General features: G+C 36.2%; 1 protein-coding gene across 4 annotated transcripts in view; it reads left to right on the top strand.

Annotated features, from left to right (window-relative positions):
- LOC106867904 (calcium uniporter protein, mitochondrial) overlaps nt 1-26,154 on the top strand; it is a 189,448-nt gene extending 163,294 nt beyond the window's left edge. For all 4 annotated transcript variants that reach the window (XM_052973982.2, XM_052973977.2, XM_052973989.2 and 1 more), the window contains 2 exons: nt 14,491-14,694; nt 18,642-26,154. In XM_052973982.2, the coding sequence (XP_052829942.1) occupies nt 14,491-14,694; nt 18,642-18,839 (402 nt within the window). In that variant the 3' untranslated portion in view covers nt 18,840-26,154. The remainder of the gene's footprint in view (nt 1-14,490; nt 14,695-18,641) is intronic.
- Nucleotides 26,155-26,445: the final 291 nt, after the last annotated feature.

The following is a 26,445-nucleotide window of genomic DNA, read 5'->3' as shown; positions in this document are numbered from 1 at the left end:
CAAGACAAAACAATGTACATGATGACACTTCCAATCAATTAAGATCAGAAGCCATGAGAGCCACTGCCTGGCACTGCATCCAGGCATTTATTATTATCATCATCATCATTTCTTTATATCTCAGGTTTTGTTAGAACTCCTGGAGTCTTGCATGCATAGTGGGCTTGCTGCCTGCTGCTTAAGATACCATGATATCCATTCCTTTCAGTGATCTAATACTTTCCTGATTATTCTGGCCGTGCCAAGGAGGCAAACCTTTTTGTAACAGTTCTACTGGGCACTCTATTCCGATTTCCTTTATATTCCTCTTGATGCCTTCTGATACTGTCCCCAAGGACCCATCAATAATTGACATTATCTTCACCTTCTTCATTTTCCATAGTCAGGCTATTTCATACTTAAGAGGGTTGTATCTATTTATCTTTTCGCCTTCCTTCTTGACTATTCGTGAATCAAAGTGGCACACAACATCAACTATATAGATCATGTGGTGCATCTTGTTGACCACCACTAGGTTCGGTCTGTTATGCTCTAGTACCTGATCTGTTTGGATTGGGAAACCCCAGAGGATTATTATTATTATTATTTTGGTTTGTCTCAGGTTCAGTCTTATTCCTGCTAGGGATTATGTGGATAACAGATTACTACTTATAACCACAAGTTTTCAGTAGTCCTTCACGTGTTTAGAACCCTCCTGATAATCCTTGCTGTCTTCCCTAAGAGACAAACTTTTTGTAGGAGGTCTACCAGGCATTCTATTTCAAATCTCCTTCAGCCATTTGTCTATATCTTTGCTCACAGTTCCCAATGCACCGATTATTACAAGCACAACCTTTACAGTTTTCATACTCCAAATTCTTCCTATTTCAAATTTTAGGAGATTGTATTTTCTTTGTTTTTCTTTCTCTTTCTATATCAATCCTCTAATCAAATAGGCATGATGGGTCAATAAGTAAGCAACTTTGCTTTTCCTAATCATTATTTCTAGTCTATTATTTTCCAATTTCTGTTTGAATAGGAAAGTCTCACAAAATCTTACAGTTCTCCAATTCCAGTACTCTTTCAACTCAATGATTGTACCATGTTGAAACCTTTGGAAATGTGCTGTGCGTGAGAAGACCCGGCAAGCCAAGTGAGATCGTTACCAGTGCCCCTGGACTGGCTCTTGTGCGGGTGGCACATAAGATGCACCATTTTGAGCGTGGCCGTTGCCAGTACCGCCTGACTGGCCTTCGTAGGATTTTCGAGCGAGATCGTTGCCAGTGCCCCTGGACTGGCTCTTGTGCGGGTGGCACAAAAAAGACACCATTTCGAGCGTGGCCGTTGCCAGTATCGCCTGACTGGCCTTCGTGTGGGTGACACGTAAAAGCACCTACTACACTCTCTGAGTGGTTGGCGTTAGGAAGGGCATCCAGCTGTAGAAACTCTGCCAAATTAGATTGGAGCCTGGTGTTGCCTTCCGGTTTCACCAGTCCTCAGTCAAATCGTCCAACCCATGCTAGCATGGAAAGCGGACGTTAAACGATGATGATGAAATCCCCGTTTCTGGCACAGTTTCCAGCGTAAAACCTTATAACTTGGTCGTGCTTCCATTTCTTATATTCTTCCTGTACCATCTTTGGGCACTTTGCCATAGTGTGTGCCACTGTCTCATTCCAAGTTCCACAGACTCTACATTTTTCTGACACATTCTCTCCATATATTTTCTCCTGTTTATACCGCTTGATCTTGGGCTGCTACAATTAAGCTCTGTTTCTTTTTTTAATTGCCCCTTTCTTAACCAAGCCCAGAATTTTCTTCCACTTACATCTTCAGTAGCTTTCCAAAAACTGGCCATGCACAGGGTTCTCTTTGATCTGTCTGACGTGCTCTCTTTCTATTTAATTTTTGTCCTTTTCTCTTATTATGCGCTTCATCACCTGTTCTCTCTTAACTGTTTTCAGTAGTTTTTCTCTGCTGCACTGAAAATACTCTACTCGACTTTGTCGTTCTGTCTGTACACATTCTTCTATTTCTTTTAAACCTCTTCCACCCTAGTCTCTCCTCAAGTACAGCCAGTTGATATCTGCTTTCAGATGGTGGGCACCGTACATTGTCAATGACTTCCTGGTTTTTCTGTCAAGTTTCTTTATATTGTTTCTGGTCCAGTCTATAATTCCAACTCTGTATCTGATTAAGGCTACAGCTCTTGAATTTATTGGACTTAGCTGTAACAACAATACTTTTCTGACTCTCCTTGTGTCAGAAAAGTATTATTATTATTATTATTATTTTGTTGTTATATAAAAACTCAGTTTATTTTGCTGGGTATAATGGAAAGTGTCATCTGTCCACAGCCAGCAGACTAAGGTGACCCTTGTTTACTGGTCATGCTTAAAAAACCCTGCAAATAATAGAAGTTCCAAGCAATGTTGATTTTTGTAAGTGTTCACCCTTCACACTTGCACCAATCTTTTCCAGCCATGTTGGTAGTTGAATGCTGATACTTCCAACTGCACCAATTACTATTGCTATCACGTCTACGCTCTTCTTTGGCCACAACCTTCGTATTTCCCACTTCAAATCGTCATAGTTGTTTATTTCTTCTTCTTCTTTCACATTGATCCTGTTGTCACTGGGGCATGCTATGTCGATTATCATACACGTTCTTTCTTTTTTATTCACCACAACAATGTCCGGTTTCCGATGTCTGGTTAGGTGACCACACTGGGTGATCACACAAGATTTTGCAATTCTCATTCTCGGTGACTCCTCCTGGAGTTTTTTCATACCACATCTTTGCTCTTTGTAGGCCGTGATTTGCACAGAGCTCCCAATGGATCATTCTTACCACATTGTCATGGCACCATTTGTATTTGTGTTGTGCCAGTGTCGGGAATTTGATAACAATGTGCCATATCATTTCACCCCTCTCACCACAGATTCTGCATTTGCTGCTATTGGTAGTGTTGTCTATTCTGCACTTCACATAGTTGGCCCTGAATGTTAGTTCTTGAGCTGCGCATATGAATGCTTCTGTCTCTACCTTCAGGTCAGTCCTCCTCATCCATAGCCACCGGTCCTCTCTGTCTGTCCTGCCATTCACATCTCTCGCAAACTGACCATACATTTTCTTTTCTTTCCATGTTTTTTTCTTTCATTATTATTATTATTATTATTAGTAGTAGTAGTAGTAGTAGTATCTTTATTATTATTATTATATTTTAATTCTCAAACCTCTGGGTCTTACTCTGATTCTGTGAAAGCAGACAGTAACCTGTTGTCATCAGAGGTGTCACGGTGTCCCTTTCCACAAATTATAAGCTTTGGTACTTGGATGGCACCTTATCATAGAAGGCACCCGACACCCCATCACCAGTCTCAAAATCCTAGCCGTCCCCAAGAGAGCAGGTTTTTTAGGCCTGCTCTGCCCTCATGTCAATTCCAGTTTCTCTGACATATTCCTCAAACCTGGTTGTTAGTGCTCCAAGGGTCCCTAAAACTACTGCGATAACAGTTACTCTCCTCATTGACCACATTTCTTGTCATTTCGTCTTTTAGTACTTTGTATTTCTCCATCTTTTCCAGCTCTTTGTCCCCTACGCATGCATCCTCAGGAATGGCAATATCTGTTACCTTGATTTCCTTATTTCTTTTATATATCACAAGGTCAGGTCTCCAAGCATCGATTAGGGAGTCACATTGGATTGTAAAATCTCACAGGGTCTTATACTCATTGTTCTCAGTGACGCCCTCTGGTCCACGTTTGTACCATTTCCATGCGCTGCCCAGACCATACTTTTCACACAGTCTCCAGTGGACAAACTTAGCCACATTATTCTGCCTCCTTTTTCTAGTGCTTTTGGCTCAGCTTGCTACACTCACTCACTCACATGTGAGATTGTTTCATTCCTGCTGCCACACATCCTACGAAGGACTGATTCACTGCTCTTATCTATTTAGAACTTGGTGTAATTAGTTCTCAGAGCTTCTTCCTGGACACTCAGTGCATCCTTTCACATCAATTTTTCTTAGCCATCTCTACGTGTGTTGGTATTTCTCTGAGGTATTGCCCATGCATTGTTTTCATTTTTCAGTTGTTTAATCTGTGTTCTCCATCTTGTTTCTTAAAATTTTTCCAAACACATCACATTTGCATTAGGTATTATATTGTTAATTCTAACAGCAGCATGCAAGGATTCACTCTGCTGTTTGATGTACCATCCCAAACTATTCTTCTCATTGAAAACACAGATCTTGCATCTTATGAGGCCTCTTCCTCCCTTGGGTATGTGCTGTGGTTTGCTGTGGTGCTCTTATGTTTACTGTATTGAAAGTGTTTTGCGTAGAATGTGTGCAGTACCCAGTAGTGCAATTTTCTGTATGTTATATATATTTGTAAGTCCTGGTGTTTTTGTTATGTATTTGTCTGAATATTTTATTATTATACCTAAGGCACCTACTATGATAGGAATTGTTTCTGTTTTTAGATTCCACATTCGAGTTACCTCTATTTCCAGGTCTTTGTATTTTGAAAGTTTCTCCATTTCTTTTAGGGAAACGTCATCTGCTGGTATTGATACATCAATTAGAAAGCATTTTTTTCCTTCATGATCTTTGACAACTATATCTGGCCAATTGGCCTTAATTTCTCTATCTGTATGTATTGGCATATCCCGGAGTATGGTTGCTTTCTAGTCTTCTGTGACCTTTTCTGGCGTGTGCCTATACCATCTTTTTTCTGTTGTTATTCCATAGTGTTGGCATAGCTTCCAGTGTATATAGGTCCCAGCTCTGTCGTGTCTGTGAATATATTCCTTCTTAGCCAGGACTGGGCAGCCAGAGATAATATGATTTATTGTTTCTTGTCCATCGCCACATATTCTGCAGTTACTTGTTATGTTTCTTTTCATTATATGTTTTTGGTAATTTCTGGTGAGGAGGCTTTGGTCTTGTGCAGCAATTAAAAATCCTTCAGTCTCTGCTTTAAGTCCTGAGCTTCTCAACCATTGCTGGGGTTTTGCTTTGTCTCTTTCTTGTTACTATTATTAGTATCATTATTATTATTATTATTATTATTATTATATCATCATCATCATCATCATCATCATTATTATTATTATTACTAATCTGTTATAGTGTTGGTACTATAATAGCAAAAATCAGGTTTTAAATTTATCTTAGCAACTTTTGGCTGTGGAGCTGTAAAAAAACATACATATTTGACTATCGAGAAGTGGTGGAGTGGGATATGGCCTCGTCCCATGTGCAGAGTTTCAAGTCATCCAGGAAGGGGTCACACTCAACAACTGGTGTAGCAGCATTATTATCAACAGCCACAAAGGTGAATGAGAAGCCTTGAACAAAAATAAATATGGACATATCAAAGTAGTAGACCAGGTCATGAAAGGTGGAGAAAGGGTCATAGGTCAAGTAATTAGAGAGACCTGGATGAAGTGGTGAAGAATGTTCTAAAAAAAGCTGAACTTCACAGGGGAGATGGCAAAGGACTGAGACAAATGGCAATTTGCTAAAATTTTAGCTGCATAAATGGTGTGATTGCCAATAGTCAGAACAATAACTTGTGTGTCTAACAGAGATTCAAAGTAAACTTCCAAAATACATCTCAGTAAATAATGCTATTGTCCTCCATCTGGTGAACAACCAAGGAGAAAAAAGCATATGCAGGAGCCATCATCATCATCATCATTTAACATCTGTTGTCCATGATGGCATGGGTTGGACGGTTTGACTGGGCTGACAAGCTGCAAGGCTGCACCAGACTCCAGTCTAATTTGCCATGGTTTCTACGGCTGGATGCCCTTCCTATCGCCAACCACTCTGAGAGTGCAATGGGTGCTTTTACGTGCCACCCACATGGGTGCTATTTTGCCTGACACCAGTATCTGCCACAACTGCAATTTTGCTCAGCTTGATGGGTCTTCACCACCCTGAAGAAATCAGCCAAAGAAGAATGATTTGTAAAAGTACAAAATCACGGTGGTGCTCCTGCATGACTTCAGCTGCATGGCTGAAATGAATAAAAGAGTATGTATATATATATATATATATATATATATATATATATATCATCATCATCATCATCATCATCATCATCATTTAACGTCCGCTGATGATGATGATGATGAATATATATGAATCATTCCTTTCTAAACTTTTATTTCTTTCAAAATGAAACTAGTTATTATTTCAGGAGATTTATTTCGTTAAAAGGAAAACATGTAATTTTCTTGCCATGACCTAAATGTTTTTACAATATTTTAGCTTGTTTTAACGAATGTTAATGCTCCTAATTACCATGTTCATTAACTTTCCCACTCCTTTGCATAAACATCTCTGTCCCTCTCTCTCTCTTTCATTATAAGATCTCTTTTAACTAAATTCTTTTCTTATCATCCATAATGAGTTCCTGACTGAATTCTTCATCAATGATTGTTTCCAACATCACCTGCTTTTCCTACCCAGATAAGGTCCCCCAGACCAAAGTGCTGTGAAAAGCTTTATTAAACTAGCTTAATCCCCTTAAACCTTTTCGATACCAACCCCCATGCTAGCTTCATAAGAACCTTCCTGTTTTAAAGGGATCTCAATTAAAACCTTCTTCCATCGAAATTCCAGATTAATTCACGTTCTAAACCTTTGATAACAACAAATTTATTTTCTTGAATTATTCATTAATTTCATAATTAGTCGAAGTGAAAACAGTGTATTTCAACAGAAATATTTTGGGTGCAAAAGGGCTAAACTTGATTTTTGTTTCATTTGCTCTGCTGGTAGGGACTTAGCGTCCATGACCCTTAAAGGCTCTCAATGAGAATGATGGGGTTTAGGTTTACATTTCTCTTGATTAGTTGGAAGTTGCAAGACAGCAATATAAACCTGTTCTCATACAGCACTAGACTTCTCAGTCAACCTATACAGTAGTGGTAGTAGTAGTAGTATAGGATGTAACAGAAAGGGTTTGTTGTGAAATGTTTTGTTACATTAGTGGCAGACAAAGCCAGTTTTATATATTAGGTTGGTGAACAAAGACAACTATACACACACACACACACATGTATATGTATAACAGGCTTCCACACAGTTTCCATCTACCATGTTCACTCCCAAAGCATTGGCTAGTGCAGGGCTATGGGGTTACAAGGTAAGCTTCTTCCTACAGCTGTGCCTGCACTCACACACACACACAGATAGATAGGGAATTGTATCCCGTCCCTTCTGCTGGTTACATTCCCCCCCTCTCTCCCTACCTCTCATCCCTGGAACCATTTCCATCCCTTTCCCTGCACTATTTCCAACAATTACCCCCTTTCTGTGCTTTCACTCTTCTCTCTCTCTCTCCCTCCCCCCCCTCCATTCTCACCTGCTTTCATTTTCAATTTCCTTTCATATCTATCTTCATGCCCCATGATCTATCTCTATGTCTTCCTGTCTCCATGGCCTCTACTCCTTGCACGTCATCCCACTGCTTTCTGATCTATTCCCCTTCCTGAGCCACTATAATCTCTTACCTCATTTCCCTTCAACCGCACCTCTACCCTTGTTCATCACCCTACTCGTCCCCTACCCCCTCTTTCTTATTCCTTCAGCATTTATTCTAGCACCTCATCACTCTCTTCCGGTCATCTCCTCCATAGCAAGACACCTGTGCTTGTCCTTCTCCCATACTTTAGCCTATCAACCCCTGGCACATCGTCACCCATCTCTTCCTCCTCGTCTCACAGACTTCCCTCTTGGTATTTGGAGCTTCTTCTTTGTCCCTGTTCTTTTTCTGTCTTGTCAGTTTATGTAGCAACCTCACTTGCGCCAATGGCAGGGGGGGGGGGGGAATCACCCTGTACACTCTGTAAAGTGGTTGGTATTTGGAAGGGTATCCAGTCATAGAAACCATACCAATGCTGACACTGGAGCTTGACACATTTATGCAGCTCAACCCAAGTCAGCTGGGAAAAAGATGTTGAATGATGATGAAATAGAGATTTTACTTCAGTCTAGTCAGTCTCTTGCTACTCTGAGTTTTGCTTGTGAGTTTGCCCAACCCATGCCAGCATGGAAAGCGGATGTTCGATGATGATGATGATGATGATGAGTTCACAAGATTTTCAAACAAGTTCTAACTTGCCTGAAGATCCTGTGTACCCACTAGCGAAACTTAGAGTAGCAAAAAACTAACTTGGCAAATAAAGCATATCATTAATCTCTACTATGGTATTCAGAAGCCTTTTATTTCTGACAGTTAACATTTTATATATATATATATATATATATATATATATATATATATATATATATATATATATACATACATATACATATATACACAATGTAGATTGGATTAAAATCCAAGTTGTGTCCTCTTGAAGCACGTCTGCTTATTTCAGTATTTCAAATCTGTTTGTAGATGTTATATTTGTGTGAAATATTCATAAGAGTTGAAAACTCTGGGAAATATTTTTTGCAGAGTAACGCGTTTCATTTGCTAACAGGAGATGCAAAACTGTATGTATTAGATAAACATTAGAAATTCTTCTCAGAGAGTATCAAACACTACATAATATTTGATTCTCAGTCTGAAGAATTTCTAATCGGAGATATCTTGCATGTCTTCTATTATCTGTACAGTTTTGTAATTCCTACTAGCAAATGAAACATGTGTAATGGTGAATAAATACCAAACAATGCTCCAATCTCCTGTTTTTTACACACACGTATGTATGTATGTATGTATGTATGTGTGTGTGTGTATATATATGAGCGAGAGAGAGAGATGAGCAGGGAAACATTTTTGGTTAACGATGAGAGTAGTGTTTAGAATGTAATGTTGCAGGAAATAGTGAGGATTAGCTGTGAAGTCTACCATGTTTTAGTTAGCATCTCCCTTCATTTTCAGTTGGGTCCATGATACAGATGCAACCAGTAGATACTTACTTTAATGATTTTCTTTGTAAGATAACACAGTTTTCTAAAAGCTCTGTGAATGTAAAATAAAATCATAAACATTGCTAAATAGGTTTGTTCCCCTGCTCCCCCCCCCCACTCAATCACACATACACAATTACCAAATTGTAGAATTGTGAACATTTCTATATTTTAATAGACTATGTTAGATATCTAAGGAAAGCGACACAGTTTATGTTAAGTGGTTTTTGAAAATGGAAAAAAAAAAAAAACATTAGAGTGGTGTATGGCTCTCAGAAGTAAGACGCTTTTACTGAAATGAAAGTTTTATTTCATTTCTGCCATCATAAAATATTAAATGACTGCAAAGTGTTTCCTGCTGCACCACCTGTGTTTAGCAGTGAAGTATTCCTCTTGGCTTCACTTAGTACTTGATATGGTAGGCTCTTATATAACTGGCACTCCATCAGTTGTGTCAACTAATGTTCCAGTTGATCCAACCAACGGAACAGCCAGTTCATGAAATTCACATGCAAGTGGCTGAGTACTCCGTAGGCATGTGTGCCCTAAATGTAGTTCTCAGGGAGATTCAGTGTGACACAGAATGTATCAAGGCTGGCCCTTTGAATTATAGGTACAATTCGTGTTTTCCAACTGAATGAACTAGAGCAACGTGAAAGTAAAGTGTTTTGCTCAAGGACACAAGGCATCAGCAGGAATTGAACTCACAACTTTACGATTGTGAGCTGACAACCCTGACCACTTAGCCTCATGCTTTTCACTCTCGGTTGACAGCTTCACCAGGTTCCATTGTTTGTTCTGGTCATACTTTCTATGACTGGATGCCCTTGTATAATGCATAGCATCTCCATCAACTGACACTATCCATATAATTATTAGATGAATACGTCATCTAAGGGGGCCTCAAAGAGGCCACAAACAGGAAAGATTACTTCAATAAAATCAGTTAATCCAAAATTTCGAACAAATTAGACAATGTGGATAGGAGATGGCAAGGTCTTTAAGACCAACTGGTTAATGTAATGAATATGTTTGTATAGTGAAATATCTTCAGAACACGGAATGGTTTTGAGATGGTATCCACCTAAGACGAAGGGTAATCAGTGTTGTGTGTGTGTAGTGAGAGATTTGCTGTGATTTTCAGCAACACAGCTAGAAACGTATTCAGAGGAGTTTCCTGCTTGATAAATATAAGCTCAGTAGGAGTTAACTCCCATGTTGTGTTTACATTTTCGATATCAAAAGGGAGTTTTTGTATACTAATAACTTACATAGTTTAACTCAAATGAAATTTCTCATTCTTTGTATTATGCACGTGCGACAGTATTTCACAGAAAGAAACCAACCCTGAAGCATTTTTAGTCACCCTTTATTGAAATTTATAACAAGTCTCACTATTTCTCCACCCACCCTTCTCCCTCTCTCTCTCCCCCACTTCCCAATCACATAATGTAGTTTTAAGACCCTACTGCAGGGCATCTTGGGCAAGTGTCTTCTACTGTAGCCTCAGGCTCATCAAAGCCTTGTCAGTGAATTTGGCAGACAGTCTGAAAAGCCCATATATATAGCTTTTCCTTTTATGTGTTTCAGTCAGAGACTGAGGCCATGCTGGTGCACCACCTTTACTGCATCCAGGGATTTTTCCAGTATTGCTTCTGGTTTATGAAACTAGTTCTGTATTAACCACAGTAACTTTAAAATAAACTTCATCTCACCCACATTCTACAATCATTTCATATCAAGGAGAATTGCCAATGTTTTATTTAAACATTAATCATTCAACACACATGGAAGATAAGTCTTTTAACTGCTCTTCTCCCTCTCTCTATCATCATCATCATTGTTTAACGTCAGCTTTCCATGCTGGCATGGGTTGGACGGTTTGACTGAGGATTGGCAATCCAGAAGGCTGTACCAGGCTCCACTGTGATCTGACAAGGTTTCTACAGCTGGATGCCCTTCCTAATGCCAACCACTCAGAGAGTGTAGTGGGTGCTTTTATGTGCCACTGGCACAAGGGCCAGTTGGGTGGTACTGGCATCAACCACACTTATTCTACACACGTATATATCTTTCTGAAGAATTTTCTAATATTGATTTCCTGATATTAATAACAATATATTGTATAATATATATAATCGCTCATATTAAATGTATAAATACTTTAATAGTATTAATACTTTGATACAAAAGAGCACTCACTGTAAATTCAGTATACAATATCCTCATTGAATATATTTAACTAAAGATTTATATATCTATGTGTGTGTATATATATATGTATATATATATTATTTATATATGTATGTATGTATGTATGTATGTATTTATATTATCTTAGTTGGAAAACTTTGATAAGGTAAATATGTTAATAGTTACCAGGGTAGCAAAATTCACAAAGAAGCTGGGATATTATACCTGGTTGAGAGGTAGAAATTCCATGTTAAAGTGATGTATTTTGAGTTGATATAATAAAGAATAAATGGAGTAAAATGCATATAATAAATAAATTCCTTTAATTCCGACACATGTTTCGAAAATTACATGCCCTCTATTCCAAAGGAATAAAAGATGTTATTATACATGTAATTTTCTCTTCCGGGAACCATTCTTTAAATGCAAGACTTGTACCGAATGTCAAAATTACATATTTGGAAGATCACTGTATAGCTAAGTTTAAAAAGACTGTTAGATGAAGAAACATTTGGTACAAGTCTTGCATTTAACGAATGGTTCCCTGAAGAGAAAATTACATGTATAATAACATCTTTTATTCTTTTGGAATAGAGTGCATGTAATTTTCGAAACATGTGTCGGAATTAAAGGAACTTATTTATTATATGCGTTTTACTCCATTTATTCTTTATTATTATATATATATATATATATATATATATATATTTACATCTCGCTCAGAGTAAAATGTAGACTGTATGATGCATGTGTGCGAACAGCCATGCTACATGGCAGTGAAACATGCAACGTGACTGCTGAGGACATGTGTAAGCTTGCAAGGAATGAAGCTAGTATGCTCTGATGGATGTGTAATGTCAGTGTGCATGTACGAAAGAGTGTAAGCACCCTGAGAGAAAAGTTGGACTTAAGAAGCATCAAATGTGGTGTGCAAGAGAGATGACTGCGCTGGTAAGGGCATGTGTTGCATATGGATGAGGACAGCTGTGTGAAGAAGTGTCACATCCTAGCAGTAGAGGGAAGCTGTGGAACAGGTAGACCCAGGATGGGCTGGTGAAGCACAACCTTCGAACTTTGGACCTCACAGAGGCAATGACAAGTGACCGAGACCTTTGGAGATATGCCATGCTTGAGAAGACGTGGCAAGCCAAGTGAGACCATAACCGTGGCCTATGCCAGGGTAGCATAACCAGCCCATTTAGTGATTGGCAATATACTATGCTTGAGAATACCTGGTGAGTCAAGTAAAATCATTGTTGTGGCCGATGCCAGTGCCAACTAACTGATCCCGTGCTGGTGGCACGTAAAAAGTACCATTTGAGCATTGTTGTTGCCAGAACCGCCTGACTGGCGCTCATGCTGATGACACATAAAAGTACCCACTACACTCTCAGAGTGGTTGGCATTAGTAAGGGCATCCAGCTGTAGAAACATTGCCAGATCAGATTGGAGTCTGGTGCAGCCTCCTGGCTTCTTAAACCCCAGTCAAACCGTCCAACCCATGCCAGCATGGAAAGTGGACGTTAAACGACGATGATGATGACGGTACATTTGTATGCACTTATGTATACATTTATATACATATATATACATACATATATACATACGTATGTTAAATTCAAATTACGACAAATGTAAACAAACAAACGAAGTTTGCTTTTAGAAGCGTTGAGATGTCTTAGAAAGTTAAAGAAGTGATTTTAAATTCTCAATCGCAGAAGTCCACAGCTAGCCACCTACACTTTTCTCTGAAAAATAGGGGTAGTTTATCCTGTTCAGGCTATATTATATATATATATATATATATATATATACATACTCACACACACACACACATATACATGCACACACGCATGTGTACATATGTGTTTGTGTTTGTTTTCCTTGAGTTTACTGGTTTGTAAGCCAATGACATTCCTTTGCAGTCCTCCATTAAAGGATATCCAAGCTTTCTGACATGTTGTAACATGTTGCACAATCTGTTAACAAAAGGCTGCTTAAACAGTGCTTTTCGTACCCAATTCACACCTAAAGCATGTCTGCGCTGTTCAGAAGAATTGGAGCTTATTATGTTTGTTGGTTCACTACCATTCCCTCTGTTGTTCAAACTCATTCTGTTAGTATTGTCTCACTCTGATTGTTTTTAGTTTTTAAACATCTCTAGACGTAGTTTTCACTACTAAATGGTTAGATAATGTCAATTCATTGGAGATTTTTCAGTTTACTCCACATGCGAGAGCCTACAATATTTCAAAGAACTTGTGCTTTGGTGTACTTTTTTTTTCACTTGAGGTGGATTCCATCTCAAAACCATTCTGTAGAACTTAAAAGAAATGTCTTTAAAATTGTCATAGTACAATGTCTTTAAATAATCTCATTGCCAACTGTGAAAGAGCAAATAATGTGATACCATTTGGAATCTGTTTTCAGTTTGGCAATCAAATTATCAAAATTCTGTAGAATAACTGAAAGAGAAGCGAAGACATATTAGCTTACCATTTTAGCCAATTGTTTTTGTTTTTTTTTTTTGCTTCTTTCTGTTTTGCTCATAAATGTCATCATACTAAACTGATCTTTTGTGTTTTTATTTCTGATATGTTTAACACACAAAGTAGTTGTTGCATATTTTATGTTTTGTACTTTATCATTTGTAAATACAGATTTCTTGCTGACACAGAATAATCATATTTGATCATCAACAAAGTGATTAACGTGCACCAGCTGTAGCTGCTTTTAATTAGATTATCAGACAACCTCTAACTTAGATTTCACTCACACAACTCGCAGTTAGATTCACATCAGTAAGATAATATGGAAGCTTCAACCGTTGGACTGTGGCAACACTGGGGCATCAACATGAATTATTATTATTATAACTTTGGCAGTGAGCTGACAGAACCATCTGCATGCTTGACAAAATGCTTAGCAGTATTTCGTCTATTTCTACATTCTGAGTTCAAATTCTGCCAAGGTCGACTTTGCCTTTCATCCTTTTGGGGTCGATAAATTAAGTACCAGTTGAATGCTGGGGTCAATGTAATCGACCCAGCCCCTCCCCCAAAATAGCTGCCCTTGTTGCAAAATTTGAAACCATTATTATTATAATAACAAAGGTAATAAACCACTGAGGAGAGATCTCACAGAACCAACAATTGAATTTATCTCCAATTACAAGCTTCCATCTTGAAACAAAATGCAACGTTTTGAATAATACATTGTCCGAAAAACATTAGGGGAGGTTATGGTTGAAATGCCTTTGATCATGTGTTCAGTCAGGCTTGACCTGGGCCAAAACTATGATATAGCATCTGAATCCATTGCAAATAATGATTTCTGTTGTATATTTATCCCCTTTTCTAAAATTTTATTTCTGCGCAGGTAAAGAAAGATCTTGAAGTTCGTGCCCAAAGAAGAACAAACATGCTCTCGTGGCTCGGACTAGGCATGATGGGATTGCAATTTGGAATTCTTGCTCGGCTCACTTGGTGGGAATATTCTTGGGATATCATGGAACCTGTAACTTATTTTGTTACCTATGGAACCACAATGGCCATGTATGCTTATTTTGTTGTTACTAAACAGGTAAAAATTATTCATACATTTTAAACAAGAGCTATTTTCTGAGAATATTCACCCCCATCCCCCAAAACATCCTGTACTATTTATATCTATGTCTATTTTGTGGACCAATGAGAAGATCATTAATAGAATTTCTGAAGCTCTCTCTAGATGCTTACATGCTTATAAATAGACTTTGCACAATGCAGTAGGAATGAATTTGAGTAACTGTTAACCAAATTAATAATTATAATTTACCTTAAGGTATGGATGAATGAAATTTAACTCTAGCCTCCCCATTCTTATAAACACTAAGTAGCTATTTAATTCACTTTGTGGATGTTTTTACGAGTGAATGTACATGCACCATACAACCTAAGCGAGGGCATCCATATCTGTTAAGTTATATTTAATACTTTTTTTGCTGTATTGTATATTCGTCACTTCTTGCATCTGTTATTTATTATTGATCTTCTATAAAAATGAAGCTGCATCCATTAATTTGCTGCTTTTCTATACACAAATCGCGAAGGTATCTTGTAGAACAGTCATTATTTTAATGAGATACATCTTATTATCACCTGAAGAGACACATCTATGTTGATGGATACCCCTAAAACAGTTGTTAAATATCCCATCCGTGTGGGATTGATGCTAGATGGGTTGAAACAATTGTAGTGATTAATAAACATTTTCATATCTTCCATCTCTCTCATTAATCAAATATATATAATACCACATATATAAACTAGTATTAGTTCTTGCCTAATGTTTGTCCATCTTCTGTGTGTGTATATATATATATATATATATATATATATATATATATATATATATATATACACACACACACACATGAACTCACACAATGATATAAATATCTGTGAGGGCCTTATGTGTTAGTATATATCAACTCTTACTCAGATAAGAGTTCATATACACTAACAGCAGAGTTCCTACAAAGAACACAAAGTTGTCGTATTTGGTAAAGAAAGTCAGCCATATTTGTTTCATTAACAACAGCCACATTGTATGAAATATTTTCATATAATCATTGAAACATTGCTGGTAGGCTGATGCTGCTGCCAAAATACACTTCTGTAAACTTCATCCAACATTCACTGTCAAATTTCTCAATCAAATCGTTCTAATTATATTTAAAATTGAATTTTTTCATTAAAAATCTAATTTTTGTTTATCCATGTCCTTCTCCCCATACAGCTGTGATAATATTATTATATTATTATTACTATTATTAATCAGGTCGCAGCCGTGAATCGAACTTGGAATCTTGGGGTTAGTAGCCTGCGCTCTTAACCACTACGCCATATGCCCGTGGGCAATTATGGAGTGAATTTTAGGGCTTATAAATCTATTATTTTTCTATCCTTCCTCAATACCGGTTCCCATATGCTATTCTTATCTGCACTCGGTCTGCTTAGGAGGTTGTTGTGTCCTAGCATATGTGCTGTTGCTTTTAGTTTTCGTATTTTCCAGTGCTGTTCCCTGTCTATTATTTTAACTTCATCCCACAGGGGGAGGTGGTCTCCATTTTGCCATACATGATCAGCTATACCCGATTTATCAATATCTCCTCGTGTCACAGCTTTGCGATGTTCTTCTACCCTTATTTTGAGGGGGCGGGATGTTTCGCCTTTGTATAACCTGCCACAGCTGCATGGGATGGAGTTCAGACAGTTCTTGGTCATATTCTCTTCTATTGGTGGTTTTGCTCAAAGGAGATACTTGCGAAGTGTTGTATTACTCTTGAATACTGTCCTGATGTCATATGGACCACATATCTTTTGTATCTTTTCGGAGAGGCCTTTCACATAGGGTAGACAGACTGTAGACAGTTTATTGGTTTCATCCTCTCTTTTCTTCATAATTGGAGTGGATAGTATGTTCTTCGAAAAAATGATCAAGCTCAGTAACAATCTATTAAGAAACAACTACCCCAAGAACATACTATCCACTCCAATTATGAAGAAAAGAGAGGATGAAACCAATAAACTGTCTACAGTCTGTCTACCCTATGTGAAAGGCCTCTCCGAAAAGATACAAAAGATATGCGGCCCATATGACATTAGGGCAGTATTCAAGAGCAATACAACACTTCACAAATATCTCCTTCGGGTAAAAGCACCAACAGAAGAGAATTTGACCAAAAACTGCGTGTACTCCATCCCATGCAGCTGTGGCAGGTTATACAAAGGCGAAACATCCCGCCCCCTCAAAATAAGGGTAGAAGAACATCGCAAAGCTGTGACACGAGGAGATATTGATAAATCGGGTATAGCTGATCATGTATGGCAAAATGGAGACCACCTCCCCCTGTGGGATGAAGTTAAAATAATAGACAGGGAACAACACTGGAAAATACGAAAACTAAAAGAAGCAGCACATATGCTAGGACACAACAACCTCCTAAGCAGACCGAGTGCAGATATGAATAGCATATGGGAACCGGTATTGAGGAAGGATAGAAAAATAATAGATTTATAAGCCCTAAAATTCACTCCATAATTGCCCACGGGCATATGGTGTAGTGGTTAAGAACGAGGGCTACTAACCCCAAGATTCCGAGTTCGATTCACGGCAGCGACCTGATTAATAATAGTAATAATAATATAATAGTAATAATAGTAATAATAATATAATAGTAATAATAGTAATAATAATATAATAGTAATAATAATATAATAATAATAGTAACATCGAAATTTCCCCAAGACACCTGACGAAGGCTGGAGGGTATATCAACCGAAACGTTGTGTTAACAACAAACAAGATGAGGAAAAATATCCGTCAAATGTAAATAATGTAAGGGGTTAGTTGGTTTCATCAACCGCAATGCTCTCAACCTGCTTTTATTGACTCTGAAAAGAAGAAAGGCAAAGACGACTTTGGTAGAATTTGAACTCAGAATGTAAAGATGGACAAAATGTGTCTAAGCATTTGGTCCAGTGTACTAATGATTGTGCCAGTTTGCTACCTTGGTTTCAAATTTTGACACTCTTAAAAAAAAAAAAATTCTCATGAGTTCTGTCCACATACCCAAAAAAACAGTGTCAACTTGAAAATATTTGATTCCCTTAAAATTCTTTCAAAACTGCATTATTACAAATTTCACAGAATCTTAATTCTCAGATTCTGGTGTCCTTCCCATGCAGTATATCACTGCTAATCATGAATAACACCCTCAATTCACTGCTATAAGAATGAATATATTTGGTATATGACAGACTTGTCTGTGTGTCATACCCGAGTTTTCTATTTAGATTCACATATATATGTGTATGTATGATCACCATCATATAATGTTCATTTTGCATGCTGGCATAAGGTGGACAGTTTGACAGGAACTGACAAGACAGATGGTTCCAATTGTCTATTTTGGGGTGGTTTCTATGGCTGGATTTCCTTCCAAACACCAACCGCTTTACTGAGTGTACTGGGTGTTTTTCATGTGATCCCAGCATGGGAGTTTTTTGTGTGGAAGCAGCACAGGTGCTTTGTACATGGTACCAACATAGGTGCTTTTTATGTGGTACCAACACACAATGGTAGCTTGAAACATTCCCTCACATCAAACCTGCTATATCTGTCTATATATGTTTGACCAATAACCAGAAGTCACACTCTCTCTCTCTCTCTCTCACACACACACAAACATTCTTTCATCTCCCTCTTTAGAAAAGTGTGTCAAGAATAACTGACGAAAGAACAAAGCTGATTTTAGTGTTTGTAAGATTTGTTGACCAGTCTGATTCTTAGCCAACAGGAACATAGCACAATGTCTGCTAGCTCCTGACATGTCACTTCAACATGTAGCCATGCATTCTGGCCAACATCCAACTGCCAATATATAAGAGACCAGTCTTGCAATGAAGCTGGTTTCTATATCTTCAATTACACTTTCTGTATCTAAATCCATTTGTCTAATGAGATTTTTATTTTCTCTTTTCCAGGAATATAATTTCCTTGAAGTCAAAGACCGACAGTATCTGCTGAGTTTCTACAAAAATGCCGAGAAAAAACGCCTGGACGTGCACAAGTATAACCACTTACGAGATGCTATTTCTCAGGTGGAATACGATCTTCTTCGATTAAGGGATCCCCTTCAATTACAGCTGCCTATAGGTCACATACAGAGGCAAAAGTCCTGAGATTCGCTCAGATTTCACAGCCCCTCACTGCGACTAAGTGTTACTGTGTTATTGTTCATGGACTATTTCTACTACTTTGACTACTACTACTACTACTACTACTTCAAATACTACAACTACTACTACTACTTATGGTGTTGGCCACCGCAGTTGCGATGCACTATGACTTTGCTTCAACTAATTCATTCATTTGTGGTACTTTTACTCAACCTTTTATAGTAAACATCTTTGTATATTAACTGTAGCATCTTGTTGCCAATTGTTTACCTCAATCACAGAAATATCTTCTTATTTTGTTACTAATATCTACAATCTTGATTGGTCAGAATTAAATAATAATAATAATAATGATAATAATGATAAAATGGAAACGTGAAAAAGTGAAGCTTTTTATAAAGGAACAAAACAAAAAAAAAGCATTAAAGAAACCGTAAAACTCTCGCGCCTGTCATTGGTTCAAACAAATCTCTCCAGTCTCCAGATTGTTGAGAGGAATTTGCATTGCTTTATGATTAACAACTTAAACTGTTTTATTGTCTTTTATTTGTTTATTTAGTTTTGTTGTATTGATTTTTTTTATTTTTTTTTTAAGAAAAAAGAAGAAAAAGATGTTTACATGACTGAAGTGTTTTGTTAACAGACCTCTTTGAACTGAAATCCACCCCTTTGAAACAGTTTACTCATAGTAATTAAATAGGTGGCTAAGACACTTAAAAACACCTATTTAGACATTAAGCGGTTTTTTTTGTTTTTGTTTTTTTTTCATTTTCCATTTATTTTTGACCAAAACAAACAGCGGTGTGTTTCTGCTAGATCAATGTATAATTAAAACAATATACCCTATTTAATTTGACCCCCATCTTAATTAGTGATTTTCTTAACAAAAAGTCTCTTCTTTGGCTTCCCTGCTTCTTTATTTCTTTCTTCCAAATCCTATATTCTTCACAGTATATTTATAGCTAAAACTCTACAGTATTCTGCACTTTAGATCACTTAATTAAAGCATTTAATTAAAAGAAATCTTGGAAATATTAAGCTATCAAATTTGTTGATGTTTGAAATCTTATATTTCATTTCATTTAACATCCAACTGACTCTACTCTTCAATTGCTCACCTAATATAGTTTGGGGGCCCCAAAGCAATCTATAACATTGTTATTGGTAAATGTTCATCAATAATCCACATTAATTACAAACTATCAATAAGAGAGTGTATTACAATACACTTGGCCCTGCTTATGAAAAATGGCTTCTTTTGAACAACAACAACTTGTGCAGAATTGACATTGAATCTCAAATATATTTGCTGCTGAACGTTTAAAAAAATGAAACAAAATTTAGTTTTGTTGATGTTAAAGCATATAATTAGTGAATCTCATTTAATTAGTGTTGGCAGTGGAAGTAGTGATTGTGTGGCTAGACATTTACTTTTGGATTCTCCTCAATACTATCATCAGAGCAATTCATCCTACAATACTTCTGCAAACCCGCTGATGGTTCCAATAGAGATTATTCTGGATGATTCTAGAAAAAAAAAAGTAATCATTTCCTAGCCTCACCCCGTCCCTCCCTCTAGTTTTCTATCTCTCAGCCTACCTATCTATCTATGTCTGTTTTTGTATCTATCTATCCATATATATATATATATATATACCTTTGTGATTACACCTTTATCCATACACCTATTTCTCCATCCAGCTATCTATCCATCCCTCTCTCAATCTCTCCCCAAAACTATAACATTTTTTTCATGAATTTGATGTTTGTTCCATAAATCACTCTTTGCTCCCTCTCGTGATTTCTCCAGTCAATCTTACTCTAAAAATTCCTTCTTAAAATGATAAAAGTATTGTCTTTCTGATACTTTCCGTTGTGATACTAAAACTATTATTCCATTTGAAAATGGTCGTCGTCTTTCTCAGCACAAATTCCTTAAACTTTGATTGCAGTTCTTTTACTTTCTCTAAATCTAACCTACTTTTGTTTTAAAAACTGATATTGTACAGCATGTACCCCCACCCCTACTACTACTCAGTTTCTCAAATATGATCTGTGAAAACAAATGGATATTTTTTCTCCCTTTCAGTGTTTCTGAGATCCATAGAAATATTCCCTTACTGGGACTTCTACAGATCAATTTTCATTTTTAAGTACACTTGGAAAAAAAAAGTGTGAAAGCAACTGTGTGGTGTGCATATAATCCATATCAACATGGAAAGCAGACGTAAAATGAGGATGACTATATATATATATATATATATATATATATATATATGCAAATGATATATAGATAGATAGATTACCAGTGTCCATGAATTGGAGAAACCATTTTCAGGTCCATCTGTAGATCTCCATTTCAAGACATTTGTATTAAAATGGTGATATTTCTTGAAGACTGAAAGGTAATCTCTTCTATTGTGAAGATATTCCTCATGAAACAGCCTTCACTTCAAGTCTTGCCAGAGCAATCATCCATGAAACTGTCTTTTCAAATAAATGGTTAAACTTGACATCCTAAACCCTTCCTTTTCAATCATTTTGATGCTTATAGGAATCCTTGAAGGATAAGCCAATCATTGAACTCCAGACTTGGAAATAATTCCAGATTTATTTTTGGTAAATATTGACTCTGGCACTGTCAGTTTGACTTGTTCCTTCTTTGCTTAGAAATATTGCAGTTTCACTATTTTCAGGAAAGGATTCTCTGCTTTTTTTTTTTAGTTTGCCTTCTATTGGTAAATATTTTAAGGGTTAAGGGAAATTAAGAAGTATATCCCTTTGAAAAGTGAATAGCAGCAGCCTGTGTGTGTGTGTGTGTGTGTGTGCAATTATTTGCAGCCAGAAACCGAAATTAAATCATTGATTTTATACACCATGAGTTTAACTCAATTATCTTCTACTTGCTGCCCCAGAGAGAGAGAGAGAGAGAGAGAGAGAGAGAGAGAGAGAGAGAGAGAGAGAGAGAGAGAGAGAGAGAGAGAGAGAGAGAGAGAGAGAGAGAGAGAGAGAGAGAGAGAGAGAGAGACACACACACACACACACACACACACACACACACACACACACACACACACACACACACACACACACACACACACACACACACACATCCTTAGCTGTGTGAATGTGATCTAAATGCCACAATTGTTTGTACCTATGTATAATCTTCTTTACACTGAAACAAATTGATGTGATTAATGCTTGAAGAGAATGAACAAAATATCATATACCTGTGCATCTAACCTTATTCTTTTTGCTGCCTCCTATAGTTTTTATTATCTTTTAACTCTTATTGCCTCCCATAGATTGTATCCTTTAACTTTTATCGCCTTCCATAGTTTTTCATCTTTTAACCCTTATTGCCTCCCATACATCTTATCTCTTAACTCCTTTACTGCCATCTTTTGCTTTTTGGATTATCTGAATATGTCCAACTAAAATATGCTTTCAACACACCTGTATTCAATTCTGATGTGACTGTGTGTATATGTATATATTCACACACAAATGCATAAGTATGTGTTTGGGTGTGTATATATATGTATGTATATGAGCGTAGAGACACATACACAAAGTTGTACAGCTTTTAATGCTGGTTATTCACTATGAAAACAGTTTCTATTTATTTTGCATTTTCGTTTTTTTTTTTTGTTTGTTTATAAGCCACATTTTCATTTATATTGCCAAATGCTGATAAAAATTATACACCCAATGATATTATTTTGTAGATATCTTTCGGATGACAACAACAACAACTCCTTTCTGTGCCATGCGTCTCCCAGTGGCAAATTTGTGAAATAAAACATGGCAACTTTGTTTTAAAGAACAAAAATAAAGCATAAAACATTTTGACCATTTCTGTTCACCTGAATTTCTTACATTGATCAGTCTTTACCCAATTCTATCAGGAAGGATTGATGTCTTCCTTGAATTCCTCCATCCCTCACTCACCTTCTCATTTACTTAGATATTTCTCTATAATCCTCTGTAATCCAATTTATAGATTATTCTAAACAAATTAAGTTCTTATAAATCTACAATTATTAAAATTACAATATTTCAGTTAAACAATTATCTTAATCTATAAAAGGTATTTTTTTTTTTTCCTCCTCAACTCTTCTAACATTATATTAAGTCCTCCTGCACTTTAATAAACATATTACATTGACTCACTGATTCGAAAAGCTGGCCAACACTTTCATTATATATTTATATAATCTTAAAATGAAGCTTCATGAAAAGAGTCAAATACTTGGGTTTTTTTTTTTTTTTTTTTTTTTTTTTTTTTTAAATAAACCTCAGTAAATGTTTCAAGGTCTTGTTGAAACCACTGGAGACTCTAACCCCATGTAAAGCAGATCAAATTATTGATTCTTGCATTCTAAATTTATGCCATCCCTTTGGAGTATATGGCTGAGCGATAGTGTGTGTGTGTTTGGATTTTTAACCTTTTACACCTTTGATTTTGGTGAAAAATCTACATCCGGAAACCTGTGTTTCTTAATAAATTACTTCTCTGTCAGTTTAAAATACCTTTTTTTTTTCTTTTTTTTTAAATGTCCTGGACAAACAGTTGTTGACGCCAGATTTTAGAGAAGGGGAAAAAGCCATTTTTCATCTGGGGTTTAACTTTGTTGGAAAGCTGACTTGAATTAACCAAGGCAGCTGACTTGAATTAACCAAGGCAGCTGACACCATAAGAAAAAAGGGTGGGTAATGCTGACTGTTGAGGTGGTTGTGAAAGCTGCGGAGCTAATAACTCCGGCCTTTCATTAAAATATTCACCCAATTGTTGTTTACTAATGTTTATAATAATTGTCAATACAAATGAACAAAAAAAAAATTGCTTTTCTTTTTGATTTAAGTATCTTTTTTTCTTTTTTGTTTTAAATTTACTCTACCTGCCAAGGTTGTTGGGTAGAATAATAAATGAAATGATGGAAAACATGAAAATGTTATAGGTTTCAAATATCTCTTGTTATCTAGCTACCAAAGTTTATATTGTTACAAGCTTCAAAATCAAAGAATTCAAACCCTTTTCCATAACATCATCTCTGCTAATTTACCAATTTTGTTTCTATTTTTTTTTTTCAATATTCTTTATTATGAAGCTCTGGTGATATATATATGTCTATGAAGTAAGGTGTTACAAACATCTTTCTCTTACAATAACGTCCATTTTAGCACTGCCATTAACCAAGAAAATGTATCCAATTAACCAATTAATGGTTAGGATACCAATTATCATCAACCCAGCTACTTTGATACAGTTTCGGTGAGTATCTAAGCTTCTGGATTTGTGATTAGTTTTTATCCCTTCAGTTAGTGTGCATATGTATATAAAATAATGTGGTTTGTCAGAAGAAATTTCTTCTAACTAACCTTATTACCAATATACTATTCTGTACACTATGAAAACTGTTTTATTCCTCCTATATATATATATACACACATTTATATATATATGTATATATTTGTGTATGTATACAAATGGAGGTTTATATATATGGGGATAAACTCACACATATGCACGCATGTGTGGATGTGTGTGTTATACAATTACTTTTGAGTGAGACTTCAAATTTCACCTAATGGTGGTAAAACCTCAAGTCTCAGTCAAAACTAATTTAATAAGAAATTTGACTATACATTTCATATTGAGTCTCAACCCCCACCCCCACAACTCAGTAAAAGTTCTGTTGTTATTCCTAAATGTATACATATATGTGTATATTTATATATGTATATATTGTGTGTGTGTGTATGTGTCGATAGTTCCTATGTACATTTCAATACATTGCAGTTATTTGGAACTCAATATTAAAAGTTCCGAGTGTATTTGCAAAATGCATTTGGGTGGCTAATTGCAATGGATCGTTAGTGGAATGCAATAAAGTGATCTTCTGATAATCCTAATGCTCATCAAACAGCCAAGGCTCAGTTTCAGTTCACTGCAATGTGCAAACTGATGTAGGAACTCAATAAGCTGACACTTGTGTTTATCTAAGTTCTCCCACATTATATATATATATATATGTGTGTGTGTATATATATATATACCCTCTGTATACATTAACTAGTAATACTACTAAGCACAGTGGTAGACTAATCTCGATACTGGAAGATGACCAGATAATGATAATCCACATGGAGCTCAAACTCATATTACAGTAGTAGTCTTGCATCTAACTGTGCACTCGAGATGTGTGTGCGTGTTTTCACCTGTCTGTATTTTTTGTACGTTTTTGGACCATATGTGTCTATATATATATATGTCTGTATTTATATGTAGATACATATATATATATATATATACAATGATGATGTTCATTAGTTCTTCCTTTGTGGCTGTCTGTCACCGTTGTTCAGAGAGTGGGATTAATTGTGTATAAGCCTTCTCCTCACTTTAAAAAGCACCATACATAGCTATCGCTTGATGCCAAACGATACTTATGTTCAAGAACAAGGAAGTAGCCATCATCTTTATATATATGATTATATACATGTTTGTGTGGGTATGTATGAATGTATACATACATACACATGGAAATGTATATATGTGTGTACGTACATGCAGATATATTTCTGGCAATATGTATACATATATATGTGAAAGGTATATGCCTTTTTGAAATAATACTCTTTTCCTTCTCACTAAGAGCCCCTAGCCTTCCTTGGACATGGCCAGACCAACTTGGCAGCTAATTACTGCAGCAGAGAAACTTCACCAGAAATTAAGTGTTTAATTAATAGGAATGGACAGAATTTGTAACTTAACTTCTTCAATGTTACATCATGACTCACCTTGTGTGTGTGGGTGTATGTATAAGCATGTGTGCGCGTGCATGTGTGTATGCCTATGAGAATGTGTGCATGTGTATGCAATACATTTATACAAAACTACAACTGAGCAAAGCCCAAGACATATTGTTGAAATATAAGGTACATAATATTCTTTTGGTTTTATGTTCACTTTTAATATGGAATCTCTTATTTTTGAAACCTTATTTTGTATTAAATTACTGTTTTAACTTGGTTTTTTTTATTTTATTTTTTTTTTTATTAAAGTTTGCTATAAGATCTAAAAATCAATACAAATTTATAAACTTACCCACTTTTTTTATGGTTATTCTCATTTAGAATATAAACCATTGAAAATAAAAGTTGGCCAGTTTATTAAGGATTTTTGTTTAAAATTAATTATAATCATTGAACTTTTAGTTTAAGTGCTTTCTTTTATTTTGGATGTTGATTACGATCCACATTTTGTATCCTGTTCTTATACAATAAAAGCAATATTTGTTGAAATTCATAATCGGTCTTATTTGTTATGACTGCAAATTTAAATGAAGGAAGAATTGGATACAATTTGTATGACTTATTAAAAACCTTCAGTTTTCTTCTTTCTCTCTTTTAAACCCCCTAACAGTCTTTTGTTTTCTTTTTTTAATCTATAACTCACCCTGGTTTGACTAGAATTTTGGCCTGTCCTAGCATTTATCTTGCTTTGTGCAGGTTCACTCATTGATGCTACCATAATATTGCTCCAGTCAAGTCTGTTCAATATTAAATGATTAACACAGGTACATCCTTTGAGGACCCATCT

This window comes from Octopus bimaculoides, chromosome 1 (assembly GCF_046866305.1).
Source record: "Octopus bimaculoides isolate indiv1 chromosome 1, ASM4686630v1, whole genome shotgun sequence".
Classification (NCBI taxonomy): Eukaryota; Metazoa; Mollusca; class Cephalopoda; order Octopoda; family Octopodidae; genus Octopus; species Octopus bimaculoides.
The sequence above is the reverse complement of the archived record's forward strand: the minus strand, read 5'-3'. Positions and strand labels throughout refer to the sequence as shown.